Genomic DNA, 16,909 nt, shown 5'->3' with positions numbered 1-16,909 from the left:
TTATAACAGCAACATCAACTTCTCATAAATAAATAACACCAAAAGAATCATTCCAGAAAATACACTGATGAGCTGAAGCAATATGGCCACTGCCCACTGAGAGACTCAACATCAACTGGAGGCATTGCAAGCACTTGACATGGTAGGAGAGTATACAGCATATCACAAACAGTCTGTAAAGCTTGTAAGGATGTTGCGCAGGGGGTTGTGCTGAAAAATATTTGTTAGGAAAAAAATTCGATATGTTGCATCATTTCTGAGTTAAATAGCATTGAAGTTAGCCAATCAGCCCGTTGTGTGGCCCACCATACATAGTTAGGGTCAGTTGTCCTCCCAGAACAGGTGATAGCACACAAGACTGCTCAGCCTTTGGCTCAAGTTCGATCCTTACTACTGCACTGTGGCCAATTTTTGTATCACTATCTTGTTCAGTTTTAGGAAACCAAATGAATGCTACATTTGGCGACACCATCTCCGGTGAGTGATTAAATCTGAGAATGCAATGGCTTGACTCCCAAACTTCAATGCCAATTAAATTCAGAAACAGTGTAATGTATCAAATTTTTTTCTTAACAATTATTTTATTGCACGGATTGTTTCTGACCTCCCAGTATAAGTGGAGCAGAGACAAAAGGAGAATCAGTCCAGTGACAATATGGGTTGCAAATGGGGAAATCCACCAACGTAAGTGGCCCGGCATATGGAAACAAGTATCTCAGAAACAGCAAAGCTGGTCAGCTATATGCATGCTACTTCCCTGAGCATAATTGGAAAGTGGTTCGTGGATGGTGAAATCTCAAGTAGATGACAGAGTGATGGATGTGCACTACTCATCACAGGATACAAAGGTTGGGTGCTTGCCCACTCTGCAAAGTAGGACAGTCAGCAAGCTGTGGCAGATCTGATGACAAAATATAATTCTTGTATGGGCAAAAGTGTTTTGGAGTACACTGTTCAGCATAAATGTTGAATGTGGGGCTCTTCAGAAGATGATTTCTACTTTTTCCCAAGTTGACCATCATTATTAACTGTGGATCAATGGATGAGGTGTCCCACAGTTGGATGAAGCATATTTCTCATTACACCTGATTGACAGTTGTGTCCACACACACCATCACCCAAGTGAACGGCTGCTCAAAATGTGCAGCACATCACGGACACAGGTTGCACTTTAATGCTTTGGGAGACATTTGTTTGGGCTGCTGTGGTAGCTATGGTAATAATCAAATGCACAGTGGCAGCTGTGAACTACGTGAACATTATTGCGGATCATCTGCATTCACAGTTGATATCTTCACCAATGTGACAGTATCTAACAACATGATAGCTGACCATGCCACAAGGGCTACAGTGATTTCAGGAGCACAACAGTAAACTCATGTTGATGTCTTGTCCACAAAAATTTGCCTAATCTGAGCTCAATAAAGTACATCTATGAAGCTACAAGGCACCAGCTCTGCACCCACACACAAATAGCCAGTAATTTTCAGGAATTGCACAAATTTTGTGTAGATGTCTGGTACAACATAACTCTGCGAACCTACCATGGTCTTTTTGAACTCAAGCCATGCTTCATTGCTATACTGTGTATCAAAGTTGGACCAACACCTTACTAAGCATATAGTCATAATCTTTTGACACATCAGGGGAGGTGAATATAAATACTGAAACAAAGCATAACAGCCATTCAGCATAATCATACATCTGCAGGGTGTTCTAAATATCTAACTGAGTACGCTGATATATATGGAATCAATGTCTGTAAAATAACATAAAAATTTCTTTTGTATAGTGTCAGTTCTGTCAGAAATGTCCGAACCCAGGTCTCCTGCTTACTAGGGAAATGTACTGGTCACACCACCATCTGGACACCTTGGTCGCCACAACCACATGCACTACACTAGCATGCCACCTGTCAGACCAAAATTCTCAACTTATACCACACTCTACTGGGATAGTGCCCCTGCTCATTAGGCCCATTACTTGTGGCATCTCACTGATTCCTGTAGGTGTTCAAGGTTGGTGTGTTTTGAAGGAACAGATACCACGTATATATAATAAAGGTGCAATGACTGCCAATGAACTCTTCAGTGCAGATGGACACCAAGCTGACACTGTTACAGGAACAAGCAAAATTGCCATGAGTAATGAGACTAATGACCAGTGCACTATTTAAATAGTATGTGTTATACCATATTTGCCCGAATCTAAGCCGCACTTTTTTTCCGGTTTTTGTAATCCAAAAACCCGCCGCGGCTTAGAATCAAGTGCAAAGTATGCGGAAGTTCTGAAAAATGTTGGTAGGTGACACCACAACTAACTTCTGCTGCCGAATATATGTAGCGCTCAACAAGCATGCTTTGCAGGCACAAAGAGAAATTCTGGCACGAAAACCTCTGCGTCAGTAAATAAATTAAAAAAAAAAAAGGTGGAAGACGAGCTTTTTTTCTCCGCCCCGAGTTTTGACCACTGCATTTTTGTACATTATCCAACGAAGTAAATACAAATTCCGTATTGTTCATCTTCGAATGTAACTGCATTTCAATGTCCTATGAAAATCCAACTGGCAAGACTGTTGGGGATGTTTGTCAAGGTGGTCAACTCTATGTTCTGAATTTTTTCCTACCTGTGAGAAGAGATGGTTGCAAATAGGAACTTTTGTGAATCACATGCAGTATTCTCTTCACCATAAGATTAATACAAATATAAACATTTTGCCATGTATTCTTTCGTGTTTGCTGCTATCTCATTTAAATCTTGTCTGCCCAATAAACTACGAAACTAGACTAAGACCACAGCAAACGCGGAAGAATATACATATCATGTCATGTTTACATTCGTATTATTCTTATGCCTAATAGTGATACAGTGAGAAATGAAGCAAGGGCAATTGACTAGATTTTTAAATCTAAGATGACTCTAATTTCTGTGCTGAATGTAATCCACTAAAGAGGTGTCTGCAAAGATTTTCAAACGGAGAAAAATTTTCACTACACTCTCGTTCAGAACATCTTCTGTCATACGCAGTCTATTATTTGGTTCTTGCTGATCATTATCAAAGAAAGCAGCAGTGTAAGTAACAACATTTAGCAGTCTATTGCCATTGTTTCGCTAATGAGACTATTCCTCTCCCTCTCTCTCTCTTTTTTAATTGTAAGTGGAGGTAGGGCGCACAAAAGCAAGCCATGTCGCAATTGGCGACAGGTCATAAACACTCACTATCAGAATGCAACAAACAATCCATGACACAGTACAGTAATGCATTTTCAGCTTAGAGTGACGTAAACACCTATAACAAAGAGAACGGCACTTAGATCAAAGAAAAATAAGCAATCGATTCAAACCAGACGAAGCACGTGAAAAAGGAAGGGTACCCATATAAATAAGGACCCGCCTGACACATAGCAATGGCTACCTGGTAAAGCTTAGCTGCTAAGCTTACGACTCGAACCAAACTACTGTAGCTGCATCGTCATTCATTCGATCTAAATTGTGTCTCATATTACAATGGACAGACTTTGTTTCGATTTGGAGGCGCGGGCGAAAACTTTTCTCCCCCCTTGAATTTCGAGTCTCAAATTTCAGGTGCGGCTTAGATTCGGGAAAATTTTTTTCCTTGATTTCGAGTCTCATTTTTCAGGTGCGGCTTAGATTCGAGTAAATACGGTAAGTTGAGAATCTGGATTTGATGGGAAGCATACTAGGGTAGTCTATGAGGTTGACCACTGTGTCTGGATGGCATAGTGCTAAGCACATCTGCCTAGTGAGCAGCAGACCCGAGTTTGAATACTGGTTTGCCAAAATTTTCACCTTGCCTAACTGATATACATACATGCCCACTGGCAGCTAGTATCTTTCATTCCTTTGTGTCTTGAAATATTCCTTAATCATTGTAAACTAATTTTTCATTAGACCAACTTATTAAGCTCTCACTAAACATTCAAACTAACAAACTTCAGTCTAAATGTTTCCATTACAACAAAAACCACTGACAGATACGAACTCTGTGTAACAAATCATTTGGACCCATTCTGTATAAGAGAAGGAAGTAACTTCTACTTGACTAGTAATCTCCACGGCATAGTCTTCCAAAGGGGCACTTACAAGGGACACATTTTAGGGCACTGTGTGGCTGCAATAGTCTTGCTGTCAACTTCACTGCAATGTGGTTGCAGAAATGTGAATATTGCACCGTCGTCAGGCAACAGTGCTGAGGTATTAGAACATGCTGGTAGTTGCTGAAGTGTTGCCTGCACTGTTCACCAAAGATGCAGAAATTTTGTGTGGCCGAGCCATATCCACCTTTGTGCTTGGTACTCATCCGTGGCGACAATACCGAGTCACATAACCTTAGCAGCAAAACAATATCTTCAGAACGAAAGATGGTGTATATGTGAAGGAGCATTTGATTTGTTTGTTTCCTACAGTGATCAAGAAGTGGGGAAATGAGAGACTCATGCATTTAGTAAATGTGATATATTTATCTACATCCAAAGCTACAGAACGCAGAAGTAATAAAAAGAATTCCACTGACCAACTTTTACAGATTGTTCAGGGATATCATATGAGTATATTGATATAAGGATCTCTGGTGGCTCATTACAGGCTAATAATGTAATCATGAATTATTAAATTTTTTGGCACAATTACCTGTCATTCTAAGAAAATACATTCAAGTTAGTGGAAAAGCCTGTAATATGTAACTGCCAAAATATACAACACAAACCACAGGATATGGTTTCCTGTAGGTGACTACGGACAGCTGACACGGTTGGAGCTGCTGCGAGAACAGCTCAACTTTGCATCACTGTGGGACCCTTCCGTGGCATTCAGCAAACCGATACACGAGGTGATACTGGCCACCTTTTCATAAGTAACCCTATCCATAGTACTGCTGTGTATCACTGTTAACACACAAACAACATTGCCGGAGAGCAAAACCCTACACAGAAACAAGCAGTACTAAATGCAAACTTGAGGCCAACAAGTTACAGAGGGCATTACTGTTGTCAATGGCAGATACAGTGAGCTAGTGGAAACAAGGAACACAGTACATACCATTAACATTTGGACTGTTGTGCACTATTTTAAGTCCAATACAGAAACAAAGCTAATCGGGGCAAGAAACTAAGCAAAATGTAATAGCTCTGTAACGAGCTGCCAGAGACTGTGGATCCCTTGTGCCAAAATACTCAGAAGGTACCCACAAACAACATCTGAATATTTATCAATGGAGTTCTGGTTCACTCCATATACACACCATAATCTGAGGAAGGACATTCTCACTGTTACTGACATAGAAGAATGTCTGTAGTATGAGCCATAATTGTACTCTACCTAGGCTTTTTTAAGATTTCTAAACGTCTGAACATCTCTAAGTTATGCAGATGGAAACTGTCCATACAACATCTTCTTTGATCTCACAATCCTCCTGTCGCCAATCTCCACTAGCCCTTGCCCACACCCACCTTCAGCCCTACACTGTGACCCTGACATCACTCATTCTCCACTCACACTCTCCTCTCCAAAGTCTCCCTCTTCCTCCAGTCTGCCTACCCTTCCCAATCCACTCCTCTATAGGTTCGCACCATGCCCAAATTTACCCCCCCTCCCCCCCCCCCCCCCCCCTGGCAGCTAGAACGAGTGGAACAGTTTCACATTCCTATCTTGTGCACCTACTGCCTCTCCCTCTTAAAGGTAAGCCTCCCTTCCCTCCAACCCTCTCTCTCTCTCCTCACTTCCTTTCACCCCTTGTCCAATTCACCCCACACAAACCTTCAACTCAGATCTATACAATTTGTTCACAACATCCAGAATGAGGGTTGCCTATTCTCGGATTGGCTGAAGGCAGTAGACACTGGTCGACTTCAGGCCACAAGTGTTTAGTGTTGCTGCTGGTGATCTAACAATGCACTACCTATGTGAGCCATATGTATTATGAAGTGATTTTTGTGCCGTGCCACACAATGCCAAATCAGTACACACATGTGTGGCATCTAACAACCCTACCACAACAAAAGTCAAAATTTTAATAACGATTGTGGTGTTGCTCACGCTGCTAAATACTGCATTTTCGGGCAACAATGGTCATATTATGTGGCAGGAGTCATTAGAGCATAGTTAATAGTCATTTCATGTAATAATGAAAAAGTAGGCACTCATCTTTTTGTGTTTCCCACTCTGGTCTTGTCGTAAAATCAAGGCTCAATCTAGGAGGTTATGATTCCAAGCTCGGATGCAAAGAGGCCTAGGTTTTATTTTGCTATATTCAAAAGTTTTGTAGATGCACTTCTCAAACCATGCTTGGAGATTAAACCTTTCAAAGTTAGCACAATAGTGATGTAAAAAAGATAATCAGCACTCCGAATTTAAGTTACACTTCATTTTAATTGCTTTTATTGCAATATCATGTAACACGCAAAACATAACTTCACAATACAAAACATGCTTGAAAACATCTCTCTCACAGTCACTGTTAAAGTTCACATTTTATAAGCGGACTACGTTATGCATCTTTCCAACATGATGTCCAACACTTGACTTTCTCAAGGTCCGACTCTCTAACAACTCAACAACTGACTAACAATCGCTTACGCGCCCAAAAATCAAAGTTACAAATACGTCAAAGATCATAGTGACAAAAGAAGGAATACACATAAGAATAATATCATTGAAATATAAACATATCGATGTATCACAAATGAAATCAAATCTGAATGTTGTCTCAGAAATATGTTAAGTAGTTAACAGAAATACAGTAGAATATTACTGGTATCGAGAGGTTCAGGTGAGGTACCATAATGGTTACATAATTCAAGTACCATTACAGGCACCAGCACTGTGTAGTGAAAGAGCAGCTTGTTCCTTCAGAATTCTCATTCTCCCTCAATGTGTCTGTGAGTTGGACTTTGCTAGGCAGAGCTTACTCCCTCAGCTTCCCATACTCCCTGAGAACAAGGTCAGGACGTTGTGATCAAGTGTGTGTGTGTGTGTGTGTGTGTGTGTGTGTGTGTGTGTGTAGTTTTCTGAAGGGCATTCAGTGAAAGCTTAGCAATCCTATTTATGTGCATATCGAAGATCAGGGTTTGACATCCTGTCAACAACAAGATCATTAGAGATGGTATACAATTTTGGGTTGGAGAAGGATGAAGAAGGAAACTGTGTGTGTCATTTTTAAGAGAACTATCACAGTATTCACCTTACACAAGTTAGTGAAACCACAGAAAACCGAATATACAGACAGGGTTCTCAACTGGCAACCTCACAAATTCAAATCCAGTGTCTTACCACTGTGTTGCTGAGTGAGGTGGTGCAACATTCCCGTTGGTAACTCGAACTACTGAAGCCCAGTAGTGAGGTGCTGCCCATCGTCTGACAGCAAGATGTGGAGGATGTCGCCATGGGGTTTCACTCCTAATTTATACTTTACATCATAACAGCCTGTTACAATACCATCACAAGGAGCATGGTTGTCCACAAGCGATCATCAGCTTACCCTCAGGCAGGCACAACTACCACCAGCCCGGTGGCTCTATTGCTCACATTCTGCTTGTACTCGGGCAGGTGTGTACGCAGACAAGAAAAAGGTTGGTTGGTTGGTTTAAAGATTAAAGGGACCAAACTGCAAAGGTCATCGGTCCCTTGTTGCATAAAAACACAGAGCACAGTGAAACTATCCACCATTCAGGCGAAGCACTAAAATAAAAATTTCGGGGGAAGAGAAGCCCCAAGGTCAATGGTAAGACAAGACGGAAAACGGAGCACAGCAACAAAAACAACACAGAGAAGAAAGGCAGAAGGAATGAAAACTGTACAGCAGGGGACTGTGGCTGGTTGATCACGAAAATTATAGAACGAGCCAGCCACTCTGCAACATGTTAAAACCTCCAGCTTTAAAGATTAGGGTTGAGTCAAATTATAACAGACAAGAAAAAAAATTGCAGACTTTTCCCAGATCTCCTGGTTAAAAGTATACTTCTCCTGAGTGAAAATACTCTATACCTTGGGTGGAAGTACACTTTTTCATGTTAAAGAGACACTATATTTTCCCTCACAGCTGTAAAACTTATCAATCCTTTGAAAGGTACAGGTTTTTTACATCAGCATAAAACTTCCCAACATTTCTTGTTTATATTTTACTGCTGCAGCATTGCTCTACAGTTGTGAGCTAAGTAAAATCCATTGTTAGCATATCAGTTTTTACGAAACAAAATTACAAAAATTTAACTGAAAACTAAAGCAATGAAAAATTCCAAATTCTAAAAAATTTCCTGCATTTTACCTGGACGAAAAAAGTCACACATTTTTCCCTGATTTCCTGTTGTCCTGGGCCGTATGCACCTTGATGAGGCACGTGGCCACTCCTGCATACAGGCACTTGTCCAGGCCAGTACTACAGCATAGGCTACGGCCCTACCTCCTGACCTCTCACATGTCGGCTGTTTGCATACCCTGCCTGCAGATACACATTCGAGCAGAAACAGCATGGTATTTACCACACTTTTTTCACATACATCAGTTGAAAACAGTTGTATTCTGTCTGTATGACTGACATGAGAATGGGGCTCAGCTGACAAAAGTCTCTTGTACACTGGTCACTGTTGAGTGCTTCAGTTCATCAACAGAAGAGATGAGAAAGCAAAGTTTCTCAGCTGAATAAAGAATAGATGTCATACTTCTACTCAGTTTTTGGGAGAACAGACATACTCGAAAGTTATGATGGTATCTCCTAACACACACACACACACACACACACACACACACAAAAGTACATGCACAAAGATCACATTGGAGGTTTTTCAGTAAAAGTGACAAGGAAAGCAAACTTTTCAATGTCTGTGTGTGGGTGAGTATGTGTTCCCACACTAACAAGTGTGTATTAAACAACAGTATATTGGTTTCATTTGAGACCGCTAATTCTACAGCGTAAGCTATTATCTTACCCCTTCAGTGTCTGAATATACAGTAACTGCCTCTATCTGGAGCTCTTCTTCTTCCTTCACGTGTATATTTTCGCCCTGTAACATAAGCACTATTTCGTAAATCACACAACACAATGTGAAATGGCACATTCTTTAGCTATTTTATGAGAAAAGGCGGATTGTTTTTTTTGTTGGGTTGTGGGACGGGAGGGGGGGGGGAGGGGGTGGAATACGGAAATGTTTTATGTCCCATTGGCATTGAGTCATCAGAGATGGAGGACAATTTTGGATTGTTTCAAGGACAGGGAAAGTAACTGGCCATGCCCTTTTCAAAAGAACATCCTGGGTTTGCCTGGAGCACTTTAAGTAAATTAGGAAAAACCTAAATCATGACAGCCAGATGCCGATTTGAACCACGGTCATCCTGAATGTGAGTTCAGTGTGCTGGCCACTGTGCCATCTCACAATCAGTGTGTGGAAGGAGGAGAAGTTACATGGATCCTATGTTTTCTTTTAATTTATAGTTTACTGCACAACAGCACCATTTTTTTTTATCGGATTAAAACACAAGGGCACAAATGCTACATTACATCACTTCCTACTGACTTGCTTCACATACAACCTCCTCACACAACAATTCACCTTTTTCCATTTAAAAAAAAATATGAATGAATCCCCAACTACCAGTTACAATTTGGGCAGTAGTTTATGAAAGGCACAGATTTAACATTTTTTCACCCTGTACATATGATGAATTAAACAAAATACTTTGGTTTAATACACTTCAAAAATACCCAGCAAAATATAGCTCAACACAACCCTTACATTCAACAAACAACTCCAAAGAAAATTAAAATCACAATTCATGTGGCCCTCACATAAGACATGAAACTCTTTATACTGTGGCACACATTTCTCTCACATATTCCCTGGAAGTGGTTTACACGCGGACAAAATAATTAGAATTTAGAAAATGGCACCTTAAAATTTTCAAGAAAGAATTAAGTCATTCGAAACAAATTCTAACGTGTATAGTTTACCTGTAATTGAGCTAATAGGATGTAGATTTACAACATCAAAATGAAAACAACAGAACTGAATATCATATTGTTTACGGATGAACATACGTAGTCCACTTGGGTGCAGGCAATATTGTACCTCAGACTGTATCTGTCTCTATCCCTGGCAATATAATCTTCCAACATGTCATTATGGTCTTCAGTCTGGTTTGATGCAGCTCTCCACACTAATCTGTTCTGTCCAAGTTCCTTCGTCTCAGCGTCATAACTAGTAGAACCTACATCCCTTGAACCTGCATACAGTAATTGAGTCTTGGTATGCCTCTACAATTTTTAATCCTCACACTTTCCTCTACCTTAATGCCTCAGGATGTTCCCATAAACCTATTGCTTAGTCAAGTTGTGCTTTAATGATATTTTCTCCTTGGTTCAATTCAGTACTCCTCATTGGTTTAATCGATTTATCCATTAAATCTTCAGCATTCTCATGTATCATCACCACATTTCGAAAACTTCTTTTCTCTACCTGTCGAAGCTGTTTATAGTTGGTTCAAATGGCTCTGAGCACTATGGGACTCAACATCTTAGGTCATCAGTCCCCTAGAACTTAGACCTACTTAAACCTAACTAACCTAAGGACATCACACACATCCATGCCCGAGGCACGATTCGAACCTGCGACCGTAGCAGTCCTGCGGTTCCGGACTGCAGCACCTAGAACCGCACGGCCACCGCAGCCGGCTTGTTTATAGTTGTATAAGCCCACATGACAGGAGAACATCATTTAAATTTATACTTGATGCTCCAATATTTCTCTTTTTCAGAAAAGCTTTCCTCAATATTGTCAGTGTGCATTTCATGTACCTGTACAATTTGTTTTTGTCATCACTGGTTATTTTGCTGCCAAAAGAGTAAAACTCATACAATGAGGTGACAAAAGTCATGGGATAGCTATATGCACACATACAGATCTCGGTAGTACCACACAAGCAACACTGTGTGAAATAACCACAGATATCAATGTGGGACATTTGATGAACGTATCCTCAGGATGGTGTGGCAAAACTTGGCATTAATGATCTATGGCAGTATATGATAGATGCAAATGCCTTTGCTAATAGCACCAGTTCCTCTCCTGGGCTTGTGACTGTGTCTGTTGGAATGTAGCTGACTAGAAAATAGTGGCCTGGTCAGATGAGTTCCGATTTTAGTTGGTAAGCGCTGATCATAGGGTACAAGTTGTGCACAGACCTCATGAAGGCATGGACCCAAGATGTCAGCAAGGCACTGTGCAAGATGGTGGTGGCTCCATAATGGTGGAGGCTGTGTTTACACGGAAAGGACTGGGTTCTCTGCTCCCAACAAACTGATCATTTGACTGTAAATCATTATGTTTGGCTACTTGGAGACCATTAGCAATGGAATATTTATGGATGACAACACTCCCTGTCACCAGCCAAAATTGTTCATGATTGGTTTGAAGAACATTCTGGACAATTTGCCTGAATGGTTTCGCCACCAAGATCGCTCGACGTGAGTTCCGTCGAACATTTATGGGAAATAACCGAGATATCAATTTGTGCACAAAATTATGTACCGGCAATACTTTTGCAATTATGGATGACTATAGAAGCACCATGGCTAAATATATATGTTGGGGACTTCCAACAACTTGGTGAGTCCATGCCATGTTGTGTTGCTGCTCTATGATGGGCAAAAGGAGGTCCAACACTGAGGGTACCACATGACCTTTGTTACATCAGCGTATATTAAATTGTATCTCATTTCCTGTCCAATTCCCTCAGTGTTGCCTGATTTTATTCGATTACACTCCATCGCTTTTGTTCTACAGTTTGTCGGCATTCATCTTATAGCATCCAACAAGGTGTACCTTTACTTACGCGCAGAGTTCTGTACATTCTCTGTAGGAGTTACAAGTTCAAGCTAATAGATAAAAACCTTTTCTTTTATTCCTTGAACTCTGTGGGACCACATGAGCCATAAATGATTTTCACATGTAAACATTATTATGCATCTATTTTTCCATCAACCATAACTGTTCCTTGACAGTCTCACCACAGTGAGGAGCTTGGTGATTTGGACAACTGTGTGACAATGCAACTATATATATTACACTGAAATGTGCATGCATGCTATTTATTAGTCCCTAAAAACATTCTTGGCCTCATGTCAATCAAATTAGACACAGAACAGAGATAAGGTATAGATGACAGCAATATTCCTACTTTGTAATATTTAGCACCTGCGTAACTATCATTTCATATTTAGTGACTCCAGATATAACTCGGGTACCTTCAACTGAACTACATTCAAATCACATAGCAATATAAAAATTTATTTTTTACATCTCCACTGCATGTTTACCTTGTCCCCCCCCCCCCCCAAAAAAAAAAAAAATTAAAAAACATCAACCACATTAACCCTGTACAATGTAAGATATTCACATAAAGATCGTCACACAGGAACCTACCTCATCACTATCAGAGAACACAGTAACTGCTTCAATATGAGGCCCTTCCTCCGCATGCATGTTTACTTCCTCATCCTGCAACAGGCAGATAATTTATAAAGAATCATATACAACAATGGAGTGTTTCAAGATTTTTTTTAATCAGTAAAAGCAAGGATGAACATATCAAATGTTCTATGTTTTACAATCAGAAACTTCTAACTTGCTTTCCCCTCCCACTTACGGCTCTTGGGCATACTTCTTAATTTCTGAAAAGTCCCATTTCCATACACCTTGTTCATCTTTCACCATGTAAAGTAATCTCTGGTCTCAAAAGTACATCTAAATCTACATATGAGTGCTGTTCAAAAACTATGCAACCTTATTTTTTATTGTTGAAACCAACAACGGTACTGGGCAGGCATGCTCTCTGTATTTAAGCATACATAGTGTCTGAATTTTTTCATGACTATAGAAATAACCAGTCACTGTCTAGACAATGACAGGTGAGTAAGTGGCAGTCATCAGTTTTTGTGCTGAGGGCAAAATGGCAAAAAAGGCTGAACACTGTTATTGCAACCACTCGTTTTAAGCTTGGCGATTCTTAAGCTGAAACAATCCACAAGATTCGACAAATGTTTGGGGATGAAGCAATGGGTACCGCACAGATAAAGGACTGGTACAGCCACTTCAAAGATAGAAACTCATTAGTGAAAAGCAACACACGTTCAGGCAGGCCCTCAATACCCACAAATGAGGCTGTTATTGATCACCTAAGGACCCTGGTGTTACAGGACAGATAAATCTTGATCAGATAACCTGCAGATGAATAGTATTGGATGCATTCATTAAATTTTAACAGAATACCTGGACCTCAGGAGGACTCAGTAAAATTTGTGCCAAATTTGCTAACGAATGAGCAGAAACAATTTTGTTTCTAGATTGCACAGGACATGCTGGATACAGCTGACAGTAATCTCAACTTTCCTGACACAATCATCACTGATGAAGAGTCCTGGGCTTATGGGTACCACCCAGAAACAAAGTTCCAGTCAGTGCAACAGAAGCATCTATCATCCCTGAGGCCCAAATAAAGGAGCAGCTCCACAGCAATGTGAAAGTCATGCTGCCCAACTTTTACAACCCCAATGGCATTATCATTCATGAGTACACCCCAGCAGGTACTAATGTCAATAGGCGGTGCTACCAAGAGGTCCTGCGTCACCTTTGTGAAGCAGTTAGATGCAAATGACTGAAATTTGGGCAGTGGGGAGTTGCCACCTTCAGCACCACAATGCACCCCACTCACCACTCTCAATCAATTCAGAGTGTTTTGGTCAAACACAACAGAGCTTCAGTTTGTCAGACTCCCTATTTCCCTGGCCCAGCACAGAGTGACTTCTGACTTTTCCCTAAACTGAAAAAAAAGACTCTGAAAGGGTCTGTATTTCAGAACAGAGAAGACATCATCCAGAATTTGATTGAGCAGCTGTGCACCATACCAAAAGCTTTCCAGCAATGTCCCCAGCAGTGACAGCAGCACTGGGATGATTGTAATTTCATGAAAAGACCTTGATGTGATGAAACATGGCTCAGTCACAAGGAGAGCAATCTTCATATCAATATAAAAAGCTTCCAAAACAGATGGACATGCTGTATTGACGTATTTGATATCTCTGTGATTTGCTGACACAGCTATGACTCTCATTTTAGTGAACTTAGTGTTGCATGGGAGTGCCTTTACTGTGAATTTACCACCACATTTTCAATGACCACAAGGCAATGTGCCACATGTAGGGGCTTTATAATTCATGTAGCTGGTGATTTGAGGATGGCAATATAATGTTGCTGAAACTAGTAATCAGAATATGTATTAACTGCACCCTGGGCATTAAAACTTCTATTTTGGATAATTTTTACACTGAAACACGACTCTTTTTTAATGAAAGCCATCCCAACTCATCATAACCAAGACACTCTTCCCCCCTATTTTGGGACAATACAAAATGAGCTACCCTTCTTTGAACTTTTTCATTGTACTCCATCAATCATATCTGGTAAAGACTCCATAACATGCAGCAATTCACCAGAAAAGAGTAGACAAACGTTGTGCAGGAAGTCGCTTTAGTAGAACTGTTGGAACTTCCAAGTGTTCTGCCAACAAATCACAGTCTTTGGTCCACCTCACAACATTTCCTATCTTATGGTTCCAACGTACAGTGGCGGAAATATTTGTTGCATCACAATTAACAATTTTTGTTACAATCATTGAATAACAGAGCGAAATTTGACTGATTTCTCCTGATTTCTATCAGTAATGAATATACACAATACTTTTTGTCAATTTGTTTTTATTCTTAATTTTTGTTTCTATAAAAATGTTTGTTTTTTATAATTTAACACTTTCTTGAATAATGAGTGTAAGTGGTCATGTCAGCTATTCTGAAATATGAATACTAATGTTGAAAGAAACACTGCATATTAATGTTTTAACATAACACTGATGGATTTTAGTGTTTGTATTGCCTCATATAAACACACTGTTGCATTTAATACTTCGTTGTTCCACCACGCATCTTAATCACCGCTTGGTATTGTGAAGGCTTTGAAAGAATTAACTTTTTAATGTACTCCTCACTCAGTTCATGAAACCACATACACACACCAGGGTCTCCAACAGCTCCCATTTATTCCGTGGCTTATTTTTGGCGACAGCATTTCCCATAACCTTCAAACAGTTCTCAATAAGGTTGAGATCGGGCTGTTTCCAGGCCACTCTAATAGTCGAACCACATTTTGTGGAAGGAAAGATTTTACCTGAAATGTAGAAGTACATGATAATTAACCAAGAAAGTAATCTGCTTCGTGTTTGGTACAAATATTACTCACAGAACTCACATTCAAAGCAAGGAGTGGAGTCATCCTGAAAAATGCAATTGGAAACATCTCCAAACTGGTCTATAATGGTTGTCATAAGGTTCCTTTCAAGGATGCTTATGTAGGTATCTGCACTGACAGTGCCACTGATGAAGTCCAGATGACATACTCCATGACTGGAAATGCACCCCCCCCCCCCCCCCCCCAGATCATCTGCCCTTGCAGGTGTTTGACTGTAAGTGTTATGTGTGATGGCTCTTTTCCATCTGAGTCATGCAGATTAAATTTGGATTCATCTGAAAAGATTACTTTGTTGCATATCTCTAGAGTCCATGTCGCATGTGCCTTTGCCCACTGTAGTCGCTGTTGTCGCATTATCTTGGTCAATAAAGGCTTCCTTCTAGGACGATGGGCTGAGTGTCCAGCCTCCAGTAGCCTATTTCTGACATTTCTACTCGTTACTGAGATGTCGCACGTTTCTTCCCAGTCTCGCTTTAGTTCGGTTGATGATGGGCAATGATCGTCGAGCAAAAGCCTTTTCAATACCCCCTCCTGTTTGGCAGTGGGTGCCCTTTTCCGACCTCTTCGTTTCTCACGATCAACATTTCCTTTTTCCCTGTATTCCTTCAGTAACTTTAAAATCATAGACTGGTTAAATCCTGTCTTAGGGGCTAACTCTCTGGTGCTGAGAGCAACAGACGAATAAGCAAGTGTAGCAGCTTTCTTTTCTGGTGTTAATTCAACTGACCTGCCCATCTTCTCACTGCAAAGTCTCAACCCAAAATGGCAGTATAAATATTGCTTTCATTGTAAAACCAAACGACAACAACAAAGAGTTGTGTATTGTTGGAAAACATGTGCGAAGAAGTCAGATTATTAAGGCAAGAACATGTTGACAAAGCTTAGCAACAATGTGACTGGTATAACCTGAAGCAAACTGCTGCAAAAGACGAAGTAATTCATTGTGATGCAATAAATATTTCCACCACTGTAAGTTGTTTGTAATTGTAATCCCTGTGTATTTAGCTGAATCAGCAGCAGATTCATTATCAACTTCTATTCAAGAGTCTGTCTCCTGGAGACTGGTCAAGAGAGCATCTGCTCTCACAGTCAGCCACCATAGAAACTATGAGATGTACAAACAGTACATACTACCTCCTGTGCTTCAGGAAAATCATTCGATGCTTCAATTTGGAGCTCCTCTTCTTGCTTCACTTTCATCTCTCCATCCTGCAAGATAAAACCAATATTACATCTTACAAATTATCGAAGGTAACTTAAATCACCATTTAAAAGCTATACAGCTAGTGATAAAATTATTTTATCTGCTAAATACCTCATGTGAAACCTGTGTTATTAAGTTATGTCCTCTATAATACTTTTAGCGTGTTTTTCATTTTTAAATGTGAAGCTACTCAGCCAAAGAGCTAATAGAAACTGCATGAAAATATCCTCTGTTAACTTTGAAAGGAGGACCACAAATGGTCTTACGTGGAACTTACATATTTCTGCAAAATACAAATAGGATTTGAAAAGTGTACATATTTACACCACAAAAAATCCTAATAATATTGCAAAATTGGTTCATTACTTGAAATCTACTGTTCAGGATCCAAGCATAA

General features: G+C 40.2%; 1 protein-coding gene across 4 annotated transcripts in view; it reads right to left on the bottom strand.

The window, feature by feature from the left end:
* Positions 1-16,909, bottom strand: part of LOC126292247 (uncharacterized) — a 131,012-nt gene that overhangs the window by 28,662 nt on the left and 85,441 nt on the right. For 2 of the 4 annotated variants that reach the window (XM_049986145.1, XM_049986144.1), the window contains exons 8-10: positions 16,443-16,517; positions 12,432-12,506; positions 8,943-9,017 (exon numbers count right to left, since the gene is read on the bottom strand). In XM_049986145.1, the coding sequence (XP_049842102.1) occupies positions 8,943-9,017; positions 12,432-12,506; positions 16,443-16,517 (225 nt within the window). Of the gene's footprint in view, positions 1-8,942; positions 9,018-12,431; positions 12,507-16,439; positions 16,518-16,909 lie in introns of all 4 variants that reach the window. The other 2 variants (XM_049986142.1, XM_049986143.1) reach the window with 1 other exon arrangement.

Source organism: Schistocerca gregaria, chromosome 9, assembly GCF_023897955.1.
Source record: "Schistocerca gregaria isolate iqSchGreg1 chromosome 9, iqSchGreg1.2, whole genome shotgun sequence".
In the NCBI taxonomy this organism is placed as follows: Eukaryota; Metazoa; Arthropoda; class Insecta; order Orthoptera; family Acrididae; genus Schistocerca; species Schistocerca gregaria.
The sequence above is the reverse complement of the archived record's forward strand: the minus strand, read 5'-3'. Positions and strand labels throughout refer to the sequence as shown.